We start from the raw sequence: 26572 nt of genomic DNA on the forward strand, positions 1-26572 counted from the left end.
TGGCTGTGAGGCTCCTGCTCTTGCCAGCTGGCTCAGCAGCGGTGCCTTCAAGGTGCCTGGGTCTCGGGCTTCTGACCTTGATTGACTTCCCAGGTGATAACACTTTTGCCAGGACTCTCAGCACTTAAGTACTTAAACTGAATACTGTTTATTTGCATTTAAGGTTGCTGAGGGCTGTGAGGAATACCTTGAGTTTGGGCTACATCTCCCCAGATCCTCTGCAGCTTTCCTAGAGGGTCAAGTGCAGAATTTCATTCTTTATAAACCCTCTCATTCATTAATATAATACCCAGTAAATGTTTCTGGCATTGCCTAATATACTGCTCAAAAAATAGGGGATATTTCAAAATGAATATGAAGTGATAAAAAAAAAGAAGCATTTGATTTTTTTTTTATTAAACAAGAACATCAGAAAAGCAAACAAGTCAAAGAAAGTTCAATTATACAAATGAGATGCAAAACCAACTTTTATTTCATTGGTGGAAATGCACTGTACAAAAGGCCGAAAGTACTGGAGTATCTGCACGTTCCCTGATCCCCTAATTTTTGTGAGCAGTATATGTTTTTGACTGTTCTAATCATATGCTTTTATAAAAGGAAGAATACTCTGGTAAAAATACCTATTTTACAACTGAGGAACCAGAAACCTTAAGAGATAGGTGATTCACCCAATGTCAGGCAGCTATCAGTGTTTATTTCTAAAATGTGGTTCATCACAAGGTGTCCCAAGTAAATGGAAGTGAAGAAGTTGAGAGAACAAGAGGGAGAGTAAAGGGGGGTGTGTGTGTGTGTGTGTGTGTGTGTGTGTGTGTGTGTGACAGAGACAGAAAATGACAGCAGAGACTGGCCTATGAAATAATTGTATTATAAAAAGAGATAGGATAGTAGAAAGAGGGGCATGTGAACTACGAGAAGGTTAGAGAATTTTTATATGGGAGAGTCGGAAGCCTATTCACTGTCCATAGGGCAGGAGTCAGAAAGGGAGACAGGAAGAGCAGAACAGGGAGGCAAGGTCCTGGCTTTGGAGAAGGCAGTGAGCCCAGTGCACAGGTAGGGGACTAACAGCTGTGCCATCGGAGTTGAGGAGAGAGCCCAGGGTCAGGTTTTCGGATAAAGGATCACATCTAATTCCAGAATCAAGTCAGAACTGCCCAGGGTTCCAGCTCCTGAAAACACCGCCAGTGGAGCCGCACTCTCAGAGTGGCCTTCGTTTGATGGATCTCGGAACGCGGTAGGAATGAGGGGGAGCTGTGGGGAAAGGAGAGTCAGAGATGGGAGAGACACAGAGTGAAAACTGGGGTGGAGATCTCTGAGCAGTCATGTGATAATGACAAGAGGGGAAAATGAGGCAAGTGGGTGGGGACCTGGGATAGGGCTTCCCTGAGAGTGAGAGGGTGGACACGGAGAGGGTGGGACAGCAGCCAAGCCAGCCTGCTGTGTTAGTTTTCTGTACTTGACACTGACACAGGGCACACATTTCCCATGGAAATGCAGAGCCTGCATCCTAGACAGAGGCAGCACTGAACTTCAGGGGGATGTCAGAGCGGAGAGGAGAGCTCGCTTCGCCTCCACCACACCTTTCCACCTGGGCACACAGTGCCCCGAGGGACCCCGCCTACACCAGCCTGGTTATTTCCATCACTGGGTTGCTGTGGAATCACTCTGCACAGGAATACCACAGCCTTCTTTCTACAGAGAGGAAGAAACTGCTGCTGGTGGTTACTTCAGTTATTTGCAGTCAGGGAACAATCTGGAAAGGGTAAACAGGGCTTCTTCCCTTTATAGTCTTTTGGGGAAGAAGGAAATCTAGAATATTTTTACAAGAAGCCAGCTCCAATGAATAAACACCCTGTGCGTTGACACTATTTTTTTTTTTACTTCTTATTGCCATACAACTGACATAAAATACCCTATTTGTACCTAATTTCAGGTGTGCATCATAGTGATTCAATATTTAATTATATTACAAAATGATTCTCACGTTAAGTCTAGTTATAATCTGTTATCATAAAAAGTTATTACAATATTGTTGACCATCTCCCTATGCTATTTATTACATTCCCATGACTTATTTTATAACTAGAAGTTCATATCTTTTATTTATTTATTTATTTATTTATTTATTGGGGGGAGTGCCTCTTAATCCCCTTCACCTATTTTGCTTGGTCCAGACCCTCCCCTCTCTGATAACCACCAATTTGTTTACTGTTTCTGTAAGTCTGTTTTTGTTTTGTTTATTTGTTTTTAGATTCCGTGTGTGTGTGTGTGTGTGTGTGTGTGTGTGTGTGTAACATCTTCTTTATCCATTTATCTATCAATGGACACTTAGGTTGATTCCATATCTTGGCTATTGTAAATAATGCTGCAGTATAAGCATAGGGATACATATATATCTTTGAATTAATGGCTTTGTTTCCTTGGCATAAATATTCAGAAGTGGAATTGCTGGATTGTATGATTTTTATGATTGTCTATTTTAACTTTTTGGGAACCTCCATACTGTATTCCATAGTGGCTGCACCAGTTTACAATCCTACCAACAATGTTTGTGGGTCCCTTTTTCTAAACTTCCTAACACTTGTTATTTTTTATCTTCTTAATAATAGCCATCCTAACAGGTGTGAGGTGATATCTCATGTGGTTTTCATTTGTATTTCCCTGATGATTAGTGATGTTGAGTATCTTTTTTGTGCCTATTGGCCATCCGTATATGTTCTTAGGAAAAATGCTTATTCAAGTCTTCTTCCCATTTTTAAATTTAGATTATTTGTTTTTGATATGAAGTTGTGTAAATTCTTTATATAATTTCGATACTAATTCCTTATCAGATGTACAATTTGCAAATATCTTTTCCCATTCAGTAAGTTGCCTTTTCATTTTCTTGATGGTTTCCTTTGCTCTGCAAAAGCTTTTTAGTTGAATGTAATCCCATTTGCTTATTTTTTCCTTTTGTTGCCCTTGTCTGAGGAGACTGGTCCAAAAACTATTGCTAAGGCTGATGTCAAAGAGGCTCAAATATTTAATTGATTGTGAATTTATTTTTGTATATGGTATAAGACAGTTGTCCAGTTTCATTCTTTGGAATGTAGCTGTCCAGTTTTCTCAACACCACTACTAAGAGATTATGTTTTTCCAATTGTATATTCTTGTCTCCTTTGTCATAGATTAATTGATCATGTATGCATAGGTTTATTTTTGGGCTCTCTATTCTATTCCATTGATCTATGTGTCTGTTTTTATGCTGGCACCATACTATTTTGACTACTATAGCTTTGTGGTATAGTTTAAAGTCAGGGAGCATGATAAATCTAGCTTTTTTGTTCTTTCTCAAGATTGCTTTGGCTATTTGGAGTCTTTTGTGGTTCCATGCAAATTTTAGAATTCTTTGTTCTAATTCTGTGAAAAAATGCCATTGACATTTTGATAAAGACTGCATCAAATTGGTAGTTTGTTTTGGGTAGTATGGACATTTAAACAATAATCTTCTAATCCAGAAGTATTCCATTTATTTGTATCATCTTTGATTTTTTCATCAATGTGGACATTTATTAATGCATTTAGAATGACAAAAAGTGACTTCATGCAGAAAATGAATATGCTTACTTAATAGAACATTACTGGTGATCACCAGTTGGTCTGATTAAATGATGTTTACTTGGTTTTATTGCTCCACTCCCATTATATCCTGGAAATTTTAACCCAACTGGCCAAATCCAGAAAGACTAAAGGAACATAAAGTCCCAACATTATTAGTCCCACAAAATTAAGGATTTTTATATATACAGTCTTTTATAAAGCCATATAATTTATGCCTTTTATTGAAGAAAAACTTTAGATTTATTTTTTAGTCCATCAGTTGCTATAACATTCATTAGATCAGTAGGTATTTATTAAGCATCTACTATATGCAAGATGATGTACAATTTTAGGCTGTGAGTGGGACACAAAGTTTAATTAGACCTAGATCAAGTCCTCAAGGAATTTAAATCTATTTGCAGAGTTAAGATACATATGTAAATAATTATTAACAACATAAAATGTGATACATTCCAGAAGTGTAAGTTATCCTAAGGCTTCAGGGGAGAGGCAGAGTAGAATGGAGGTGCATACATTCACTTCCCAGGACTAACCAGCAAGAGAAGAGAGCACGGTGTTACTGAAGGGCTATGAATTTAGTAGAACCTGGGAAATCCTTCTGCTTTCTCTACTTCCCAACACACCTGTTCCCAGATGGTTAGTGCATATCAAGTTCATTCCACAACTACACAAAATGCTGAAAGTGTAAGTCCTTCTTGGAGGTGGAAACCTATTGATTTAAATTTCACACGAAAGTGTAAATAACATATCAAAATTTCCCCTAAGAACAGATTTTTCTAGAAGAGGAAGAAGGAAAGATAGAGATTGGTGTCTTAAGGAGTGGATAGAAGAGACAACAGAGAAAGGAAATAGAGACACAAGAAGGGACCTCTGAGATGATTTGTTTTGCAGTATTGCCTGGGGTAGGCTCGGGACCAATCTGAGAATCAAAAGGTTTTGACAGGTTCACATTACTGTAGATGTTTGGGTACAGTAATTATACTTTTAAGTAAAGGTAGGTGTACATGCACAAATAAATAAGTATGTTTTATGTTCATGTGTATGTGTGTTATATATACATATGACAGAGATAAAGGCACATATGTTTGTTAGACTAAATATCTATTAGAAACAGTCATTGTTCAGTCTTGCCCTGATGCTTCTGCAGAGAGAGCCAGGGTGATGAAAACTAGAGGAAAAGGGGCTATCCCAGAAGCTCAAGTTCATTGTGAGCTCCCGGTATCACAGCCAGAGGCAGCCTGGGGAGACCCAGCTGCTGCTGTTTCCTTCTGTGCGGCTCTGGGGTATAAATCCAAACTAGTTTGGATGCGCTTTTCTCTTGCCCTTCCCTTCCCAGCTGCTCGAATGATTCAGCTGTCACAATCTATAACATCCCTTGTCTCTCAGGGCTGTCAGACTTCCTGGGTCATGATAGGAAGCATAGGGACTTGCTGATCTTCATGCTGTGTCATAACTGTCTCGGATTTCCCTCAGGCACCTCAACTCCGCTAGGTGCAAACTAAATTCAATTTCTTCCATCATAAAAGTCCCATCCTGCCTCCTCTATTCTCCATCTCAGTAGGTGGTGTTTCAGTTCACCCCATCTCCCAGCTATAAATCCAGCTGTCATCTCCAAACCACTGCCTGTCTGTCCCTCACCTCCAACCCATATCATCACTAAACCCTGTTCATCGTACCCCAGCAATGGCTTTGCAGTCCACGCCTCATTTCATCCCCACCGCTCTTCCCATCTGTCACCTGACTGTCACTCCGCATAGCTCAGTGTCCTGCTCCTCCTGTTTATCCCCACACTGCCACCAGGGTTACTCCTGTGGACCACATATGACCACAGGACCCTTGCTTTAAAAACTTCTCTGCTCTCTCCTGGCTACCTGGCCTATGGATGTTATTCGAGCTCCTTAGTGTGACAGGTGAAGCCATTTATAACTGGTCCTCGAATTATTTATCCAGATTGGACTCTCACCATTCAGCCACACACTTTAGGCTCCAGTTAGGCTTAACTTGTGCTAATGGATTGAAATGCGCTGCCTATGGGAATCCCCCTTTGCCTACGTTTCTTCTGCTGAAAGTACCCTTCTTGCTTTGAACAACTCCTGCTTATTCTTAAAACTCAGCTCAGCACCCTGTCCTCTGTGGAGCCTTCCATTGCTCTGCTCTGAAATCAACTACCGTCTCTTGCGCTTCATCCACAGCTCTGCTCATGTTCTTAATACTTTTTATAGTAATCCATTCCCTGATAGACTCTCAACTTCTCTTGGGCAGGGACTGTATCTTAGGAGTCAGCACCGATTACAGCAGTAGATGACCAATACATACCACTTGCACTCATGAATTATGGGGGAGCTCGGTTTAAGCACTACTTGCTGGATGAAACCCGTTTGCGCTTGTTCAGGAAGTCTTTAGAAAGGGACGTGGATTGACTAAGGGAGGGACAAAGTGATGCACAGTGTACATTACTAACTGTAATTTACTTTACAATGCGTAGTGAAGACCAGGCTCAGCAAGCCCTGGGGGGCCAAACCCGAGTTTTCAGCTGTTTTGGAAATCAATTTTATCTGAACTCAGCTACAGTCACTCATTAAGTAGTGGCTAGGTGCTTCTGCACTTCAGCGACAGAGTTGAGCAATTGCAACAGAGATCAGATGGCCTGCACAGCCGAAGAGATTTGCTATATTGCCTTTTACAGAAAGAGTTTGCTGATCCCTTTGTAAACCATGTGATATAAATGTGTGTTAATTTCAACGAATAATCCATGGACAGTAACTGAAATTACTCATCTCAGACATGGTTAGTATTTAATCAAATATTAATATATTAGAGGCCATTCTGCCCTTTCTTGAACAGAGTATGAAAATCTAGTGATTCCTCTCGTCTGTCACTTTCAGAATGGCTTCCTAGGCCTGGTTCCTGATGGCCCTGTGTCAACCTGCTGAGCTGGAAATTTCTCAAGGCCTTAACCTAACTAGACAGCTGACTCCTGACACTAGAATATTGTTGCACTTGCTCATAATGAATATTTTATATCCATGAAGCCTTCATAAAAGGGCAGGACAAAGAGCTCATTGAGCTTACAGAACAGGCTCACGAGCCTGACCAGACAGTGGCGCAGTAGATAGTCAGTCTGGTACACTGAGGACCCATATTTGAAACCTTAAGGTTGCCAGCTTGAGCGTGGGCTCACCAGCTTGAGTGCAGGGTCGCCGGCTTGAGCATGGAATCACAGGCATGACCCCATGATAGCTGGCTTGAAGCTCAAGGTCACTGGGTTGAGCAAAGGGTCATTGGGTCAGCTGAAGCCCCCTGGTCAAGGCACATATGGTAAAGCAATTAACATACAACTAAGGTGCTGCAACTATGAGTTGATGCTTCTCATCTATCTCCCTTCCTGCCTATCTGTCTGTCTGTCGCAAAACAAACAAACAAAAAACCAGGGTCACGACAGCTATGTGCCTCTTGCCAGAGATGTCCATATGTGTAGTGAAGACGAGTCTAGACCTGCTTTGTTGTAACTTGGCAGGGAAGAGACTACAATACCCACTGACTGGTAATTATGGAAGGGTCTCCAAGTTTGACCTAAAAGAACCTAAAAATTGCCCACAAGCTGATTGGCTGAGGTTGGTACCCAGAAGCTGGCTATGAGGACAGGCACATTTGTCTCAATATAATCAGGAGGTAATTCTTTCTGCTGCTTTGAAACAAAGCATCCACTTTGCACCGTATGCACACACAGCCTCCCTCCCAGTCCCCACTCTGAGCACAGGAGGCGGAAGCTACATGAGCAAGAGTGTGGTTCTGCGTGAGGCATACTGGCAGGTTGGGCATTTTGCACTTTTAAGAAATGGGAGAGTGTGCAAAATGGGCAGTGGATACAGAGACAGATAAAAAAGACTTGTGACCTGGTATGAGAGGACCCACACGGCATGGCAAGGAGGTGATTCACATCGTAGAGTGATTCACCTGTGCTAGTATATAAAATTACTTCCGTGGTGGCGGGGGTCTAATATAAAAATGTTATTTGCAACATTTAATAATAATTATGTATAAAATATAGAAATATTTTTAAATCTCACATTTGTGCTCACAAGCCCCAGAGAAATCTCAGAACTAGGAATCCGGGGACAAAGTGCCAACATATAGAGCCAAGCACCTGACCATATACCTACCTCAGCGGATTCTTGGCAGTGCGGTGCCAAGCAAGATGTCCTTTGATGTCACACGGACAGAAATCACAATGTTAAGCTCTCAAATGAAGCAAGACAGTGACTTACCGACTCTGACATTTCCTTCTGCGGCTCTGGAGTGGATTTGTTGAGTTCTTCCCCTGCCATCCCAAATCTGGGTTGAAGTGGCGACGAACCCAAAACTTGAATGAGGTAGGAATCTAAATCTTCACAATGTTTTTTAAATAATCTTTGCTTCAGGGTGTCTTTTAAGAGAGAAGTAGAAAAAGGAGATGGTAGGAGCAATAAAACATCACTCAAAACCTGTTTAAGGAAATCAGTACTGTCCTTAAAATCAACAACTTCCCCGTCACCTGAGTTGCCTGTGAGGTGAAGTAAGTTTTAGAGCATCTATATATCACCTGTAAGAGGCTATCTAAAATAATGTAATAAACTGTAATGATAAATGCATCCCAAATAAGCAAAAGAATGACTTAACTGCTTGCTTATCTAAAGCATCAGTTAACTATGAACTGCTCTGTGGAAGGGGCAGGTCTCACTCTTATGAGTTTAATTGGCAATTTTAGGGATGGCAAAAAGCCAGCAAAAATATGTCCCTCTCTGGCTGGAACACATTACTAACTCCTTTGGGTAGATGATAAAGCTCTTCAATTATTCAAATATAACTTGTCTCTGAACTGTGTAATACCTTTGGTCATTCTAACACATAAACAGCCCAGTGATCCTGAATGTATCAGACAAATCCATTAGTCACCCAGCAATGTGTTAAGTTAAAGAAACGGGACCCCACCAGCTTCAATTCCTGGCCAGGGCACACAGGAGAAGTGACCACTTGCTTCTCCACGCATCCCTCTCTCCTTTCTCTGTCTTTATTTCTCTCTTCTCCTTTCACAGCCATGGCTCAGTTGGAGCAAGTTGGTCCTGGGCACTGAGGATGGCTCCATGGCCTTGCCTCAGGCACTGAACTAGCTTGGTTGCCAAGCAAGGGAGCAATGACCCCAGATGGGCAGAGCATCGCCCCCTAGTGGGCTTGCTGGGTGGATTCCAGCCAGTGTACATGCGAGAGTGTCTCTCTGCCTCCCCTCTTCTCACCTAAGAGAGAGAGAAAAAAAGAAATGGGACCCCAGAATAGAAAGGTCTGAAGAGAAGAGTAACTGAAAAGTGGGGAGGTTCTGGGTCTGGTATGCTATCGTCAGGGCTGGCTGTGCTGGTTCCCAGAGGGGGTTGGGAGCAGCATGAGGCAATGGCAGTGTTAGGCCACATCAGGCCCCACTGCCAGGAGGGTGAAGGAGGAAGGACAGTGCCAAACCAAAGCCTGCAAACACATGAAGCATAAAGTTTACTTACTTCAATAGCTTGCTGGGGGTGGGTCCTGCCAGAATGAATGATCAGTTCCCAAAGAACTGGAACATGTTTATTGCAAAGCAGTACTCATCATATGTCAATATAGGTGAGACAGTGTCTCAGAATGCCGCAATAGAAGGTATCAGCTCACGTGAAAGGGTCAAAGAGCAGAGGGCAACCCATCACATTAACATTGACTATATGATGAATATCAAAATGTTGCTCTCTAGGCCCTGGCTGGTTGGCTCAGTGGTAGAGCATCGGCCTGGCGTGCAGGAGTCCCGGGTTCGATTCCCGCCAGGGCACACAGGAGAAGCGCCCATCTGCTTCTCCACCCCTCCCCCGCTCCTTCCTCTCTGTCTCTCTCTTCCCCTCCTGCAGCCAAGGCTCCATTGGAGCAAAGTTGGCCTGGGTGCTGATGATGGCTCTATGGCCTCTGCCTCAGGTGCTAGAATGGCTCTGGTCACAACAGAGCGATGCCCCAGATGGGCAGAGCATCGTCCCCTCTGGTCGCAACAGAGCGATGCCCCAGATGGGCAGAGCATCAACCCCTGGTGGGCATGCCGGGTGGATCCCAGTTGGGCGCATGCGGGAGTCTGTCTGACTGCCTCTCCGTTTCCAACTTCAGAAAAAAAAATGTTGCTCTCTAAGGTGGACTCCTGACAGCAACGTGTCTACTCATCTGTTTTTATAAGGACAGAGAATAGACTAGAACAGGGGTCCCCAAACTTTTTACAGAGGGGGCCAGTTCACTGTCCCTCAGACCGTTGTAGGGCTAGACTATAAAAAAACTATGAACAAATCTCTATGCACACTGCACATATCTTATTTTAAAGTAAAAAAAAACCAACAAAACAAAACGGGAACAAATACAATATTTAAAATAAAGAACAAGTAAATTTAAATCAACAAACTGACCAGTATTTCAATGGGAACTATGGGCCTGCTTTTGGCTAATGAGATGGCCAATGTATTCCTCTCACTGACCACCAATGAAAGAGGTGCCCCTTCCAGAAGTGCAGCGGGGGCCAGGTAAATGGCCTCAGGGGGCCGGCCGCATGCAGCCCACGGGACATAGTTGGGGACCCCTGGGCTAGAATAATCCCAGTTACTTGCATCTTCCTCTCTTTACATTACCATAATATATGTTCATTCATCGTGCACTTCTCAATTGATTTTGATTCTGTGGTTACTTTCTGCCTTGCTGCTGCCTTGCGCCATCTCTTACTAGGTTAGGTAACTTTTTGAACATTCCTCTTAGCAATACCCCCAAGTTCTGTTCTTTTTTTTTCATCCATGTCTTTTGATCACAGACACCCCAGTTAACTCCCAAGACCAATTCAACACGTTACAAATGAATAGAGACAAGGGATTATACCCTCTAAAGGCTTTTACCTTCTTCCATCAAGCATTACACCCCACGTGGTATCATATTAATATAATATTAACGAAACCTGCCATTTGGTAGGAAAGTGCTACTTTAAAGAATCAATTTTGATTAGCCAGGATCCCTCTTGATCCATCATTGCTTCTTGCATTTATATGTTACAATTTATTAGCCTCCTGATTTCCAGCTTTGCTCAGGATGCAGCAGTAGTTGGAAGACAACAGAAGTCCCTTTCCCTGGAGCTGAGTCTTACCTTGCAGGGCCATGAAGTCATCAAATTGGTAAACGTGCTCACTGTCGGTAGCAATTAGATTCATTTCTTTGCGGAACATTTCGAAGTTGGGGTCATTTTTCTTCACCACGCCAACCACAAATATTTCCACATTGGTGTCCCTGGCATTCTTCACCACCTCTGTCAGATTCTTTTCGTCTCGGGTATCTGTCTGCCCATCAGTGATGACCAAGGCTACTTTCTTTACGCCTGGCCTGGCGGCCTCAAACATGACGTTGGCTTCGTGGAGAGCTGAGGCCGTGTAGGTGCCTTCCCCCAGGTACTGCATGTTGTCCACAGCCAGCTTGAAGTCATCCTTGCTGGAGAACTCCATCAGATGAGCCACCTTCTCCACCTTGTGGCTGTAGTTGATTATGCCAATGCGGGCGGTGGCAAGGTCAGGAGCAACCTGGTCAGTCAAAGTCTTCACGAAGTTTTTGATGATCTGGAAGTTGTCTGGCCCCACACTTTCTGAGCTGTCGATCACAAACAGCAGCTCTAGGGGAGTCTCCTTACATTTGGGCCCACAGCCTAAAGGATGAATGTCAAGACAGAAACACTGTAGAAATGAAACTCAAAACATCACTGATGAATAGAACACTGGGTGGGGAGGGCAGGGAGATGGGCAGGAATGAATCTGAGACCTGGATTATTACCTTTCTTTTCTGTGAACACAGCTGACAATTGCCTCCCTTCTGGTTTCTATTGTCTGACTCTTTTAAGTAAATAATTTTATTTAAAAAGAGACACTGTAGATGACAAAATAATAAGCACTACATGCCAATTTCTCTGATTAAAAACTAAAACAGTTTTAAAAGTCAGAATTCCCTGGATCTGCCTTCTTTATTCCCCTCTTTCCCCCAAGAGATAACAATGATCCTACATTTGCCATTCCACCATTTGTATTTAATCTGAATCTGAAAGCTAATATTTCAGTCTTCAATCATATTCTTATATAAAAATAGAGATTTTTTCTCATTGCCATGGCCAATGGGTAAAGTAATGGGATGAAAAATTTTAATTGTGGAGTAAAGATTAGGGCTTTTAACTGTACACAGAATAAAGAATAATGACCTTATTTATGTCCCCAGTCACCCACAGTGTCAACTAATGTGGCCTCCATCTTATCAACAAGGCCAGCGGCCCATCTAGACCAGGGGTAGTCAACCTTTTTATACCTACCGCCCACTTTGGTATCTCTGTTAGTAGTAAAATTTTCTAACCGCCCACCGGTTCCACAGTAATGGTGATTTATAAAGTAGGGAAGTAACTTTACTTTATAAAATTTATAAAGCAGAATTATAGCAAGTTAAAGCATATAATAATAATTACTTACCAAGTACTTTATGTTGGATTTTCGCTAAGTTTGGCAGAATAAATCTTTATAAAACAACTTACTATAGTTAAATCTATCTTTTTATTTATACTTTGGTTGCTCTGCTACCACCCACCATGAAAGCTGGAACGCCCACTAGTGGGTGGTAGGGACCAGGTTGACTACCACTGATCTAGACTATGAAACCTTAAGGGTAATGATAATACTGGTCAATAAACAACTTCTATTTGGGGTTTATCATTCAAAGCAGTTGCCAGAGTCCCCAGACAATAAGAATTATCAGGGATCCATTGGTTTATCTATCCTCTGGCTGCACAACAACCTTACTACAAAAAAAAAAAAAAAAATCACGAGGAAACACGGGAGTATTTTTACAGAGCTTCTAGAACTCAGAAGTCACATCTAAACTGGCTGTCACCAGAGTCCTAGTTTGGTTCCTGAAGTCCAGAGTCTGTTGGGTTACAAGCCAGTTCTGGGGTTCTCTGCATGGAAGAACATTGATACTCCTGCCTCTGTCCTGTTTAAACAGAAGGTTCTCTTATCTCTATGATCCCATTAATCTCCTGCCTTTTGGCCAATCCCTCTTCTTTACTCCCTGTTTCTGGTAAGTCTATCTGACCACGCAGAAGCATTTAGGTGTGGCTGTGAAGCAAGAGGACATCCGGACTATCTTCCTGTCCTTCAGGAGGAAGAAACTCTAGAAATAATGTTCAAAACTCAAGTCAGAGAGACTTCTCGCTGCAGGAAAACACAGTCATGATCGTCACCAGCCAGGCTGCACCCTTATCAGTTAGGTCCCTGTGGTCATATTTCCTGTTTCCTTTTCTTCTGCCCAATCTCAGGTAAATGTCACTGAATATAAATGAGAGCTGTGCTGACAGAAGGCCTGCCTGCCCAGTTAATGACCAGGCAGGTTTCTCCACGCTTCCTGACCACCTGGGAGGATGGCTTTCTTTTCTTAAGTCAAGATTCCCACAACCCGTCTCACTGCTTCCTTCCAGTTCCCACTGACTTTTCAAATGAGCATCAGAGCTTCTCAGGAGCATAAACACATTATCCTGACCAACACAGAACATAGTGGGGTTGGTATTTTAAAGTGTTTTTTTTCTTGATAGTCAAATCTTACCACATATTTCAAAAATAAATTTGATAATTTCTTCTTTCTGCAGGAAAAAAAAGGAATATGTATTTATTGTATGACCATAATATGAACACATATTAATCATAAAAGATATGTCCTATTGCGATCAGCATTGCATCATCTGATTTAATCATTCTACTGCAGAAAATAAATAGCTCAGAGGTTAAAGGTTGGCTAAAATATATCATAACTAAAAATATGTTTGAGTTGGGAAATGTAACAGCCCAGACTTTTGGAGTTTAAAGTGTGGCTCCAGCATTTATCAGCTATGTCACCTTGGGCATTAGGTGGCTTAATAGTATCTGTGTGTCAGGGCTGGGGACAGCTTAAACCAGGTAACATGCACAGAGCCCTCAGCACAGGCTCTTGCCCCACTAAGGATCTCAACGCTCGCCATCCACAGCTGTGCCTTCTATGGTTTCAGTTACCTGTCATAAACTGCCAACAATGTCACTTAGCAGCCATTCTGGTTATTAGATCGACTGTTGTGGTATTGCGGCGCTTATGTGCAAGTAACCCTTATTTTACTTAATAATGAGCCCAAAGCACAAGAGTAGTGATGCTGGCAGTTCGGAGATGCCAAAGAGAAGCCATAAAGTGCTTCCTTTAAGTGAAAAGGTAATTCTCGACTTAATAAGGAAAAATAAATCCTATGCTGCTGTTGCTATGATCTACGGTGAGAGTGAAACTTCTACCTGTGAAATAGGATATTTTAAGAAGAAAGAGCACATTCACATAAGTTTTATTGCAGTATATTTTTATAATTGTTGTATTTTATTAGTAGTTTTATTGTTAGTGTCTTACTATTCCTAATTGATAAGTTAAACTATATCATGGGTATGTATGTATGTATGTATGGGGAAAAACACAGTATATATAGGATACTATCTGTGGTTTCAGGCATCCACGGGGGTCTTGGATCATACTGCCTGTGGTTTAGGAGGGACCACTGGTACTGCCTCCAGTGGTATGAACAATGCATGTATTTATTCATTTACGTGATTTTGTATTTTTCTGAAGCTGGAAACAGGGAGAGACAGTCAGACAGACTCCCGCATGCGCCAGACCGGACCAGGATCCACCCGGCTTGCCCACCAGGGGCGACGCTCTGCCCACCAGGGGGGCGACACTGTGCCCCTCTGGGGCGTTGCCCCTCCACGACCAGAGCCACTCTAGAGCCTGGGGCAGAGGCCAAGGAGCCATCCCCAGTGCCTGGGCCATCCTCGCTCCAATGGGGCCTTGGCTGCGGGAGGGGAAGAGAGAGACAGAGAGGAAGGAGGGGGAGGGGGTGGAGAAGCAAATGGGCGCTTCTCCTATGTTCCCTGGCCGGGAAACGAACCCGGGTCCCCTACACACCAGGCCGACGCTCTACCGCTGAGCCAACCGGCCAGGGCCTCATTTACATGATTTAACGCACATGAGCTAAGCAACCAAGACAGGCACCAGGACCAAAAAAGACTGTATTCTAGGATGTAGCCCTTCCTCTTTTCTGGACAGCTTCCCAATTTTTCCAGCCCCCTCTCCAGTCTCCTAATATTCTGTCTGTCTGTGGCTCTTGCATGGAATGTCCCAGTGTTCCGAGTGCTCCTTCCTGGCCCTGCTGCCCGGGAGCTCCCTGAGAAGGCCCAGCAGGAGGGGATCCTGTCAGTGCCCCACCCTGAGTAGCACGCTCACAAATAACCCGGGTGAGACTGGAGAAAGTAAGAAAGTAAGAAAGTAGGAGCCGACTTTTGCCAAAGACAGAAAGCTGACAGGGATGATTAACTTACAGAAGAAAGAAAAGAAGAGCCCAGAAAATTTTGATAGGAAGGAGCAGTGGACCTAATATAAGAAAATAAAATTTAACAGTTGCAAAATTAAAGTTTTAAAGAAAAAATCTACAATGACAGAATTGGGGCAATGGTGACATTGCTGGTGACATGACTTAACAGAAGCAGAGATGGGGAATATTCAGGGCATTCTGATTTTTTTTTTTTACTATAAATTAAGTAGAAGTCAATGATACCAAGTGGCTATTTAAAAACAACCCTCAGGCCCTGGCCGGTTGGCTCAGTGGTAGAGCGTCGGCCTGGCGGCAGAAGTCCCCGGTTCGATTCTTGGCCAGGGCACACAGGAGAAGCGCCCATCTGCTTCTCCACCCCTCCCCCTCTCCTTCCTCTCTGTCTCTCTCTTCCCCTCCCGCAGCTGAGGCTCCACTGGAGCAAAGATGGCCCGGGTGCTGGGGATGGCTCCTTGGCCTCTGCCCCAGGCGCTAGAGTGGCTCTGGTCGTGGCAGAGCGACGTCCCGGAGGGGCAGAGCATCACTCCCTGGTGGGCAGAGCGTCGCCCCCTGGTGGGCGTGCCAGGTGGATCCCGGTTGGGCGCATGCGGGAGTCTGACTGTCTCTCCCCGTTTCCAGCTTCAGAAAAATACAAAAAAAAACAAAACCAAAACAAAACAAAACAACCCTCAGTATGATATTAATAAAAGTATATAAAATGAGGGGGTCAACAGCTATTTTTTTTTAGGTATTGTTATGCTTTATTCACATTTACCAAGGCATTTAAGAAATCTGAAGCTAGGATGTGTCTAGAAAGAGAAAATGTATATATTTATATTGTGTTTCTATAAAAGGGAAATATATTTATTTATATGTGTATGTTTAATTTTTTATAAGTGAAGAAAATACTACATAGCAGGTTTGTAATTATAGTTCTTTATTTAACATTATGTCATAATTAATTTCCCATATTATTTGATATTCTAATAATCTTGATTACTGACATCCGGTTCATGGCCATTTTAAGGCTCCTGATGCATTGCCAAACTGCCCTGCGGAAAGTTGTAGTAATGACACCTCTAACTGAGCATATAAGAAAACCTGTTTTATTTTAGAAACACAATACTGGTTATTATATTATTTTGGCATTTGATAGAGCAGAGTATCTCATTGTTTTAAATTATACTTATCCAGTTATTAGTGCAGCTAAATTTTATTTTATATGCATGTTTCCAAGTTGTATTCTCTCGTGCACAGTCTTTGTTATCGCTGGTCCATTCTTTCTTTCTGTTAGAATATTTGTCTTTTATTTGCTTGTAAGAATAATTTATATATCAATGTTGCATTTTAATTCTTTTCAATGAGCTTTTATGGGATGACCAGGTCTACAATGCTTTAATCACATATGCATATCAATTTTTTTAAATCTCGTATTCTTAATTTTTAAATGACCGGAATAAGTTCCTTCTTCCCATTAAAATTGCTGAATAACTACTTTGGTTATTTGTTGCCAATGATGAAGGTAACACATTTATACCCCTCTAAAGACTCACGGTCTAGTAAGAAGTAGACAAATAAATACTTTTTGTGAGGGCTATGCTATCAGATCGAAGCCAAGGAGTCATGTTGGTCCACAGGGAATTCTAGGGGTGGGGTGAGGTGGGGTTGTGGTCCAGGGAGGTAGACTCTGACCAGGTTGGGGTGGAATGGGAGGGAGGAGGAGCAGCGTTCCAGGCAGGGGACCAAGCATACAGAACACAGTGCATTACAGTCCTTGAGTAAACTTATGACTCAGGGTATTTAGCAGAAAGACTCGTAGGCGATATGCAAGACAGATGAACTCTAAAAGGTCTTTGTGTCATGTTGAAGAGTGTGCACTTTATCCTGGCCAATGAGAAGACACATGGCCTTCAGCAGAGAAGAGATCTGGGCACACGTTTGTTTAAGAAAAGAGATCACAGCAGCCAATGGAGAGGTTTGAGGTTCCTAAAGAGTTCAAAGAAGCCGACACCAGAAAGCAGAGATGGTAGCAACAGATGAAAAGGACTGGCTTGGAGGGACACTGCAGAGGCAGAATGAAAGGACAGTGAAAGGATGAGGAGGAAGGTGTCTAGGAGGAGGAGGAAGGAGGCAAACAAGGGCGCACTGTCTGCGTAATACTCTCTTCCCTGCCACTTTTGGGGAAGAACTGCTGCATATGTAGCTGCTTCATCCACCATAAACATCTGTGTATAGACAGCGGGCTGACTTGTGGTAAGAAAGAACAAAGAGATGAAGGCAGGTGGGCCATAAAAAACATGCAGTTCTGTTTGTTACATGCCCAGCTCCCATCTCTCACCTTCACTACCAGGAACTCCCAGCACCCTCTCACCTGGATGTCCCCAGCACAGAACCTAGGATCAGCATCCCCAGACCACGATCCACCACAAGGACACAAAGGGGAAAAAGAGAAGGTCCCTATTCCTTCTGCACTCCCGAAGATACAGTGCCTTCAAGTCAGAAAGGAAGACTTAGACTTGGCCATACAGATCCTGAAACTTCTCCATCCTGTGGGACTTTGAAGAGTTGGCTGTTTGTTCGCAGAAGTGTGGGGAGATGAGTAGGCAACAGTTGGTAGATGCTTCACAAAGAGTTGAATGAGTGAATCTGTGCATAAAAATACTATGATTGCTGTTCTTCTCGGAGCACTTCCTAAAGAAACTAGTTGAGGAAGAAAGATCCCCCATTGTGAAGTCTGAAAGATCATGTGAAATAAAAAGTCATTTGTTTGTCTGGCTTCTGGTAAGCAGCTCACCTCTCTGTTATCATTTCTACCAGAGATCGGAGGGGAAGTCACAGGTCTTCGCCATGAGACCAGGTAAGGGTTGCCAGGTGGTATTTCTGCCCCTCACATTCAGATTCGGTTACCTTGTGCATCTAAGTCAACACTGCGGTTGTTGGCAGTGCTGTCATTTAAATATCACCTGGAACTCTGCATCCAAAGAAGTCATACTCCTAAAGCTAAACCCTGAACGTAATGATTCTGCAAGCACAACCCTCACTGAGCCTCTAGGATTGATACTCACTGTAAGGCCTTGGTCTCCTTTTGGTCCTTGTAACCCCTGCTTAGTAGAAGAAGAGTGACAGTCAGTGTCAGTTGGAACTAGTTCATGTATAAATTTACAGTAAGACTTTGGAAATCACTTCTTGCCTGTTTTCCTGGGGATCCAGGCTCCCCAATTTCCCCTTTAGTGCCTTTTTGTCCCACGTCGCCTTGTTCTCCATGCTCTCCCTGCAGAAGATAGTGAAAAGGTAAGTTTTTTTAGTTTTGTTTTTTTTGGGGGGGAGGGGGTTCTCTTTCTTTAAACAAGAGAGAGGTAGTGAGAGAGGGAGAGAGACAGGAAGGAAGAGAGATGAGAAGCATCAACTCGTAGTTGTGGCATTTTAGTTGTTCATTGATTGCTTTCTCATATGAGCCTTGACCAGGGGGCTCCAGCCAAACCTGTGACCCCTTGCTCAAGCCAGTGACCTTGGGCTTAAGCCAGCGACCATGGGGTCATGTCTATGATCCCACGCTCAAGCTGGTGAACCTGAGTTCAAGCTGGAAAAGATAAATTTAGAGTTTTAATTTTAAAGCCAAATAAGAACAACTCAAGTTTTATTTATAGCTGGTATCTCTTGAAGACCTATAGTTCTTGTTGATACAAATGTATGATAGGAAAAAAAAATTGGGGCATTTTATTTACATCCCCCCACCCAGATACCACAATGTAATTCATCATAAACCAGAGATCTCTAAGTGAAGAGACCTTGAGATATTGTCAGATCAGCTCACTGCCTTCAGGAAGTTCAACTATAATATAATTTTTATACCTGAGTTATCTGGTATATTCTACATGTTATGTTGTAAGGATTTATTCCTTTATCAGTTAGCTTTTTAAGAACGAAGGAAATGAAATGTTATAAAGTAAGCATGTGTGTAGTTAGGAAAGGAAATACATAAGGGTTCACTTTCAAATGGATTTTTTCCTTTGTGAGTTTTGTAAGAAGAGGAACAGGTATATGAGAGCTCTTCCAAAGTTCAAGTTAAGCTGTTGAGATCCTAAGCCTGAGCCTCTTTTTAAGGTCCTGGAATACTTACCTTCTTGCCAGGGAAGCCACGGCCTGTTGTGCCCTTTGGCCCTGGAAAGCCTGAAGGTCCTTGCTCCCCCTATACACAATATGAGAAAGGGATGTTCCTATTAATTTACCAAGATAACTCAGGAAATTTCTTGAGTCAGATATTACTTGTAGTTATAAAATTGCATTATAGCATTATCTAAATTTGGGGGGAGAGGAGAATATATATGTCAGATGGGCTCAGTTTTGCTAGGGAAAGTTTAATTGCTGAGTGTGAAGTAGAAATGAAGCAGCTAGTTTATAGGATGTGCCTATTTTCTGTAGTGTAAATACTCCCACCTTGGACTGTTTCAAACTGTAAACAGCATATCAATCAGTTTACAAATAACAATCAGTTGCTATTTCAGTTGTGACACTGATGTCAATTTTTATCATCTTCTTTACATTTTTCTAAATTTTATTATGTGTTAAAAGCATGCATTATCTTTCTTTTTTTTTTCCTCTTTTTTTTTTCTTCATTTTTCCAAAGCTGGAAACGGGGAGGCAGTCAGACAGACTCCCACATGCACCTGACCGGGATCCACCCAGCATGCCCACCAGGGGGGTGATGCTCTGCCCCTCTGGGGCATTGCTCTATTGTATCCAGAGCCATCCTAGTGCCTAAGGCAGAGGTCACAGAGCCATCCCCAGCGCCCGGGCCATCTTTGCTCCAATGGAGCCTTGGCTGCGGGAGGGGAAGAGAGAGACAGAGAGGAAGAAGAGGGGGAGGGGTGGAGAAGCATAGGCGCTTCTCCTGTGTGCCCTGGCTGGGAATCAAACCCGGGACTCCTGCACGCCAGGCCAATGCTCTACCACTGAGCCAACCGGCCAGGGCCCATGCATTATCTTAATAATGGACAAAAAGAGGATATAATAGCATTTCCCTCCACTTAATAAGAAGGAGTTGTTTATTTAATTCACCATATATTGTTAATTCCATCCCTGATGATTTATAACAACATGAATCTATATATTTATCTAAATTTAGCAACCCCTTAACTCTAAAAACAAAAATGTTTTCATTTCAGGACTTGCTTTTAACTGGACCCAGCATTTCTTAACATTATCTCTTGCTACCCTACCGCAGTCACTCAAACCACCTAAGTTGAAAGCATTTTCATGATGTTGATAAGGAAACAGGAATAATCATTAATGAGTATACACAGTTACAGTACTGACGCTGCTCGAATCCTATAATGCAACCCCCACTTCACTCTAGATCATTATTATCAATGAGTCTGTGGCAGAGGTTTGAGGGATCATGGGTTCTGGGGTCTGATTTGCTTGCTAACCTTCAGCATCATTCTCAAAGGTATCGCACTAGAATCACTGGTATGATTAATAAAAAGACCTACTAAATGAGACTCGAGAATGGGGTAGGGGCCAAATATGCATTTTGTTATAGGCTTGCAAAGGCTTAAGAGCCACTACTGCTGATGGCAGGATAGGTGTTAGGTGGTCACTCCTGGAAAGGGCTGCAGGGGTTTACTTCGAGACCATTGGGATGACATTGGTTAATAAAATTATATAGGTTTCAAGTGTACAATTCTATAACACATCATCTGTATATTGTGTTGTGTGTTCAGCACTCAAAGTCAAGTCTCCTTCCTTCACCTTTTATCCCTGCTGCGCCCTCTTCTCCCTCTCCCAACCCCTTTCCCTCTGGTGATCACCACACTGTTAGAGATCATTGTAACTTTGAGTATCAGCATTCCTGGGACCTCTTCTCTAGCTCATGCATGAGCTTTCAAACTTTGTGTGTGTGTGTATGTGTGGCAAAGATAGAGAGTCAGAGCGAGGGACAGATAGTGACAGACAGACAGGAAGGGAGAGAGCTGAGAAACATCAGTTCTTCGTTGCCGTATCTTAGTTGCTCACTGTTTGCCTTCTCATATGTACCTTGACCAGGGGGCTCCAGCAGAGTGAGTGACCCCTTGCTCAAGTCAGAAACCTTTGGGCGCAAGTCAGCGACCATGGGGTATGTCTATGATCATGCTCAAGCCAGCAACCCCGCACTCAAGCTGGTGAGCCTGAGCTCAAGCCAGTGACCTCAGGGTTTTGAACCTGAGTCATCTGCGTCCCAGTCCAAGGCTCTTTCCACAGCACCATCACTTGGTCAGGCAAGCTTTCAAGCTTTTTAAAGTCAATAAACTCCTTTCTTTTTAAAAGTGTTATAATGAAATATTTTAGACACACACAATTTATGGGGGAAAAGACAAACATTCACCTATACAACACCATATTGAAAAATGAAATGGCACGGATACTATTGAAACCCCCATGTACCCAATGTCATTTCCCAAAGGAGAGAAGAACCCTCTCTCTGAAACTGATAAGCATTACTCATATCCATGTTTTTATGCCTTAGCTACATATATATAGATTCTAAAACAATGTACATTATCTTTAATATTCTAAATTCAAATAAGTGATATTTATGTACCCAATTTTTATTTTAAATCGCAATGTTATTTGCAATTTATCTGTGAACATACATGTGGTTCTAGTTCGTTAATTTTCTCTGCTTTACAGTGTTCCATTAAATAACTTATACGACAATTTATCCATTATCCTAGTGATGGACATTTAGGTTGTTTCCAACATTTCCCTATTATAAACAATGCTTCAATGAATATATATACATGCATATATTTGCACACATCCCTAGGAGAGGATCCTTGTATTAAAATAAATCTTACATAGGAGAGCGCAAAATAAAATGAATACAAGTGGAGAATCTCTTGTTAAAGTGACGTGCTCAATTCTTCTTGCACCCATTACTAGCCCCTCTCAGCAGGTTGGCTTGGCTGAACGCTTGGGTTCTTTTTATCTCTACCAGCTTGGTTTTTTCCAAATTAATGTAAAGTGTGAGGTTACAGCTATACCTCCTCAATCTAATTCTAGAAGACTCAGAACAGGTTCCTTACAATGGTCAAGTATCTGAGAACTCATTGGCCTAATGTCCTTTTTCATACTGATAAACCCCAAGCCAAGCCCAATGCCTCAACACTGAGTGGCACAGTGAAAGTTTGTGCAGTATTGTGCACGGATGTCCCAGGCCTATCCAAGGAGACTCACCCCTGAAGAAGGAGTGCTCCCTCTCTTAGATGCTTAGTTAGTTAGTGCACGGATGTCCCAGGCCTATCCAAGGAGACTCACCCATGAAGAAGGAGTGCTCCCTCTCTCAGATGCTTAGTTAGTTAGTGCACGGATGTCCCAGGCCTATCCAAGGAGACTCACCCCTGAAGAAGGAGTGCTCCCTCTCTTAGATGCTTAGTTAGTTAGTGCACGGATGTCCCAGGCCTATCCAAGGAGACTCACCCCTGAGGAAGGAGTGCTCCCTCTCTTAGATGCTTAGTTAGTTAGAGGAGACAGGCAGTGATCCTGGGTCTTCTTTATTTAGTTTACAGTCAAGAGAGAACAGTCATTTTCCCCAGCAAACCTGGTGGTATGGGGAGCCCCGGAACACTGGACAAGGGGGGATTGGTGCCAGATAAATGAACCCCAAATAGTTAGCCAACACTCAGATTCCGAGCTGAAGACATAGGCAGAAGAAAGGTTGCTCTGCTAACACAGGTGTAGTGAAAAGGAACAGTCAGGAGTGCCTGGAAAACACAGCCCAACCTCATTACAACTACTGAGAAACAGGCACCGAGTCCATCTGCAGCCTCCTCTTAAGTCTGAAGGATAGAAAGGTCTGTCTACATACAGACCAAGTGGCCAGCCTACAGAGTGATGGGAAGGACAGTGGGAAAATACCCGAGAGTCTCCCATTCTCTGTTCTAATTAAAGAAAAATTTTAAAAGCAAAACAAAAGTATAAGAAAGATAGCCTCTTCAGAAAGACATAACAGTAAATGATACTTGAGCAAACTTAATCTTCTCAGGGTTGTTTTGTTTTGTTTTGTGGAAGTGACTGAGGGTGTCTTCATTCAACCACGTATCTGATTAAAAGGTAGTTTGAGGTTGTCAAAGAGACACATGAGGCCACTGGTTGAGGGGTTACGAGGGTTCCTAGCCAAGTGTAAGGGAAATGAAGAGTTCACGGGAGAACCCTAAAAGGAAATCTATGGTTGGCTTTGTCCAGTGGTGGGGTTCAAATAATTTAATAACCAGTTCTCTGCCCTAATGACCATTTTAAGTATAAAAAAACATACTGAAAGGTAGTTTATTATTTCATGCATTTAATACTTAAATAAGGACAATAAAAGAGGTACACACAACTAGATTATGAGTTTTAAAATATTAAAGAATACCTGACCAAAACAATAAAACTGTTATTTAAGATAGATATTTCCATATTGCTTCTTGATTGGCATCCTCACTTGCAACTTTTTTCACCTACAGACGGAATGAACCTTACTATGATGCTTAGAATATGCTATTGCACAGATGAACATTAAAAAAGAGTAAGGAATGTAAATTTGTGATTTCCACATAGGGCGGCTGCCCAGGCACCCACCTTAGAGAGAGCCCTGATTACAAGTGCCATGTGAACAACCGATTTGCTGAGCTAAGCAAAAAATTAGGTATCGGTTCTGCCGAACCGGTGCAAACTGGCTGAATCCCACCACCGGCTTTGTCCCAACCCCGAAGGACAGAACAGTGTTACAGACACAGGCACTGGGATTGTGGTGTGATGGTGAATTATCACTCGCAATTAAATATTTAGACAAAGTAGGTCCAGAAAGGACTCAATACTTTTCGACAATTATTCAAAATAATTATTTCTTTTACAAAAACCTTTCAGATTCCCACAGCAGCCAATATAGAAACTGTTCCATAAACGTTTATGCCTAACTAGCTGCTTTTAGGAAATGACACAATTTCCTAACAGAATTAAAAGCTGCTGTGACTTCATTGCCATGACCTGAGGGAAAAGCCTGAGTAGCCAATTATCATGTTAGGACCAGCTCCACGTTCAAGAATTTATTTTGCATTATTTCATAATACAGACATTTTATATGTACTGGTTAACAATAGCTATTCTAGGCCTCTGGGTTTCCCTATAATAAAGGCATTTTTCTCCTTTTTAATCATCAGTTTTCCTTCAAAATATTTAAAGGTTTTCTATAATTTTCAGAGCAGATTATCTGGCTAAAAGCCTTTAACAATTAAGTCCATGCCTTAGCTTCACAGAGGCGAATGCTATCCAATCAGATTGTTTTTTCCTTACAAGTGTCAGGAAAATGATATACAACGATTTCAGCATAGGTCAGAAGCAACTGCAGGAAAGAACCTGTCCTTCTGAAGGTATAATTAAATCTAAATGTCAAAGCCAGTTTCTTAACCACTATGTCTTATTCTTGGAACTGTCCTGTTAAAGATGTGATCCTTTTAATTTTTCATATGATTGCTTGTTCTCTGAGAGAGAACTTTCTAAGGGCAATGCACAATTACCTGAATAATTTAATAGTTTTTTTTTTTTCATTCCTGATATGTCAGGAAACACCAGTTTTTCTTACCACATGTTTTCTCAGTAAGGTACAACTTATAGATTATCAAAAACTGCAAAATAGATGTCTTATACTTCAGATATAAAAAAAAAAAAAAAACAGAAAAAGGCTGCATTCATTTTTAAAACAACAAAAAAAGAGTGCTAACTAATCTATGAAATCACAACCTGCGTTGAATCCATCATAGAGCGATGGTCGTGAGGCCACCAACTAACCCAAAACCCAAGGAGAGAGAGGACAGCGGTCAGAGACGCCGGATGTCGTGCAAGCTGATGAGAAGAATTCCGCTGACATTTTAAACAAATTGCTGAAAGCCGAGTGTGGCTAGTCTGAGAGGATGATGCCCCTGGGGACTTTGGGCACAAGGGAAACTCATGTCCACTCACAGGCTTTTCTCTGGGGACCTCACCAAGGCTCAGGGGCCAGACTGACTGGAGACAGGGCACGAACGTGCTCCCTCGTGGCGCCCACCCAGGGGAAGGCAGCAGCAGCCCTCCAGAGAAGGGCACAAAGCCCTCTGTGGCACAAAAGTCTGAAACTGCTGGGGTAAGTGCGGCCAACGCTGTCGCTGTAGGGCACAGATGACAGCTCATGGCACCTGGGAGAAGGAAGTGGAACAAAGCCTGCAGAAATGCATGCTGGGCCCAGACCTACAGGGATACGTATTCCTTGGGGAGGGTCAGGAAACCATCCTTAGTCCAGACCTGTAGGGGCCTCCTATGCATTTGCTAGAACACGTAGAACTGTATGTACTTAAAAGGGTGCATTTTTCTGCATTTAATCCTTTACTAAAAAAAAAAAAATGAAAAAAAAATTTTAATGAAAAACAGTTAACAGAATACTTGGTAAACCCAATAAGACCTATAGATTAAATAGTAGTTTCTCACCTGACCGGACAGTGGTGCAGTGGATAGAGCATTTACCTGGGACTCTGAGGACCCAGGTTCAAAACCTAGAGGTCTCCAACCTGAGGGCAGGCTCCCCTGCTTGAGTGCAGGGTCGCCGGTTTGAGCACGGGGGAGCGTGGGATTGTAGAATGGCCCCATGATCACTGGCTTGAGCCTAGAGGGTCACTGGCTTGAGCAAAGGGTCACTCACTCTGCTGTAGCCCCCAGTCAAGGCACATATGAGAAGCAATCAATGAACAACTAAGGTGCCACAACTATGAGTTGATGCTTCTCATCTCTCCCCCTCCTTGTCTGTTTGTCCCTGTCTGGCCCTCTCTCTGTATCACTCTATCACACACTAATAATAATAAAAATAGTCCATCAACACAATCACATGCCACTAAATGATGTTTCAGTAACAACGGAGCTTGTATACAGTGTTGGGGTGGTGGTCCCATACAATACTAATGGGGATGAATTTCCTGTAAGGAATGAAAGGATATGTGGTTTCGGAGGAATCTTTTTCTCTGTTGGGAGCAGTATCTGGGGTTGGGAATAGATTCCCTCTCACCCATAGCGCTTTAGATCTGAGTGCACAGATTAGAGCCCAAGCAGTCAGCCACTGACCTGCTTCAGCACGAGGAGCCTGTGCCCCCGGTGCTGCCTATTCAGAGGGTGCCGCGGCCTCCCCGATCTGTCCTGCTGTACATTGCTGTAAAAGCCTGTACAGGAGTACGAGGACCCAGGTCCACAGGAGCTGCCTTCACAGCAGTCAGGTGCCACTGCCACTGTAGTCAAAGCTTTCTGTGGTCGTGTGGAGCCAGCCTGTCCTGTTCTTGGGGAATAGTTTCAGGTCGTAATGATGTAAAGCATTCATAAATTTTATTTCATCCACCAATTCAATGCCAGAGAGAGCCCTCTGTCCTAAATAGGGCAGTGGAACCAAAAACAAATTTCTTACGTCAAAATATCGAGCCCTCAGTTCCACACCCTTTTCTTTGTGAACACCACAGAGTTCCTTAATCTGACCGCTGCTCCAACATGTCCGATACAGCCGCAGCATTTTTTAAATCTTTT

General features: G+C 42.7%; 1 protein-coding gene across 1 annotated transcript in view; it reads right to left on the minus strand.

Annotated features, from left to right (window-relative positions):
• COL28A1 (collagen type XXVIII alpha 1 chain) overlaps positions 1-26572 on the minus strand; it is a 171611-nt gene that overhangs the window by 7666 nt on the left and 137373 nt on the right. Inside the window, exons 28-33 of the mRNA XM_066240125.1 lie at positions 19137-19205; positions 18207-18287; positions 18082-18117; positions 13243-13279; positions 10763-11311; positions 7866-8023 (exon numbers count right to left, since the gene is read on the minus strand). Coding sequence (XP_066096222.1) covers positions 7866-8023; positions 10763-11311; positions 13243-13279; positions 18082-18117; positions 18207-18287; positions 19137-19205 — 930 coding nt within the window. The remainder of the gene's footprint in view (positions 1-7865; positions 8024-10762; positions 11312-13242; positions 13280-18081; positions 18118-18206; positions 18288-19136; positions 19206-26572) is intronic.

The sequence above is a fragment of the Saccopteryx bilineata genome, chromosome 7, assembly GCF_036850765.1.
Source record: "Saccopteryx bilineata isolate mSacBil1 chromosome 7, mSacBil1_pri_phased_curated, whole genome shotgun sequence".
Classification (NCBI taxonomy): domain Eukaryota; kingdom Metazoa; phylum Chordata; class Mammalia; order Chiroptera; family Emballonuridae; genus Saccopteryx; species Saccopteryx bilineata.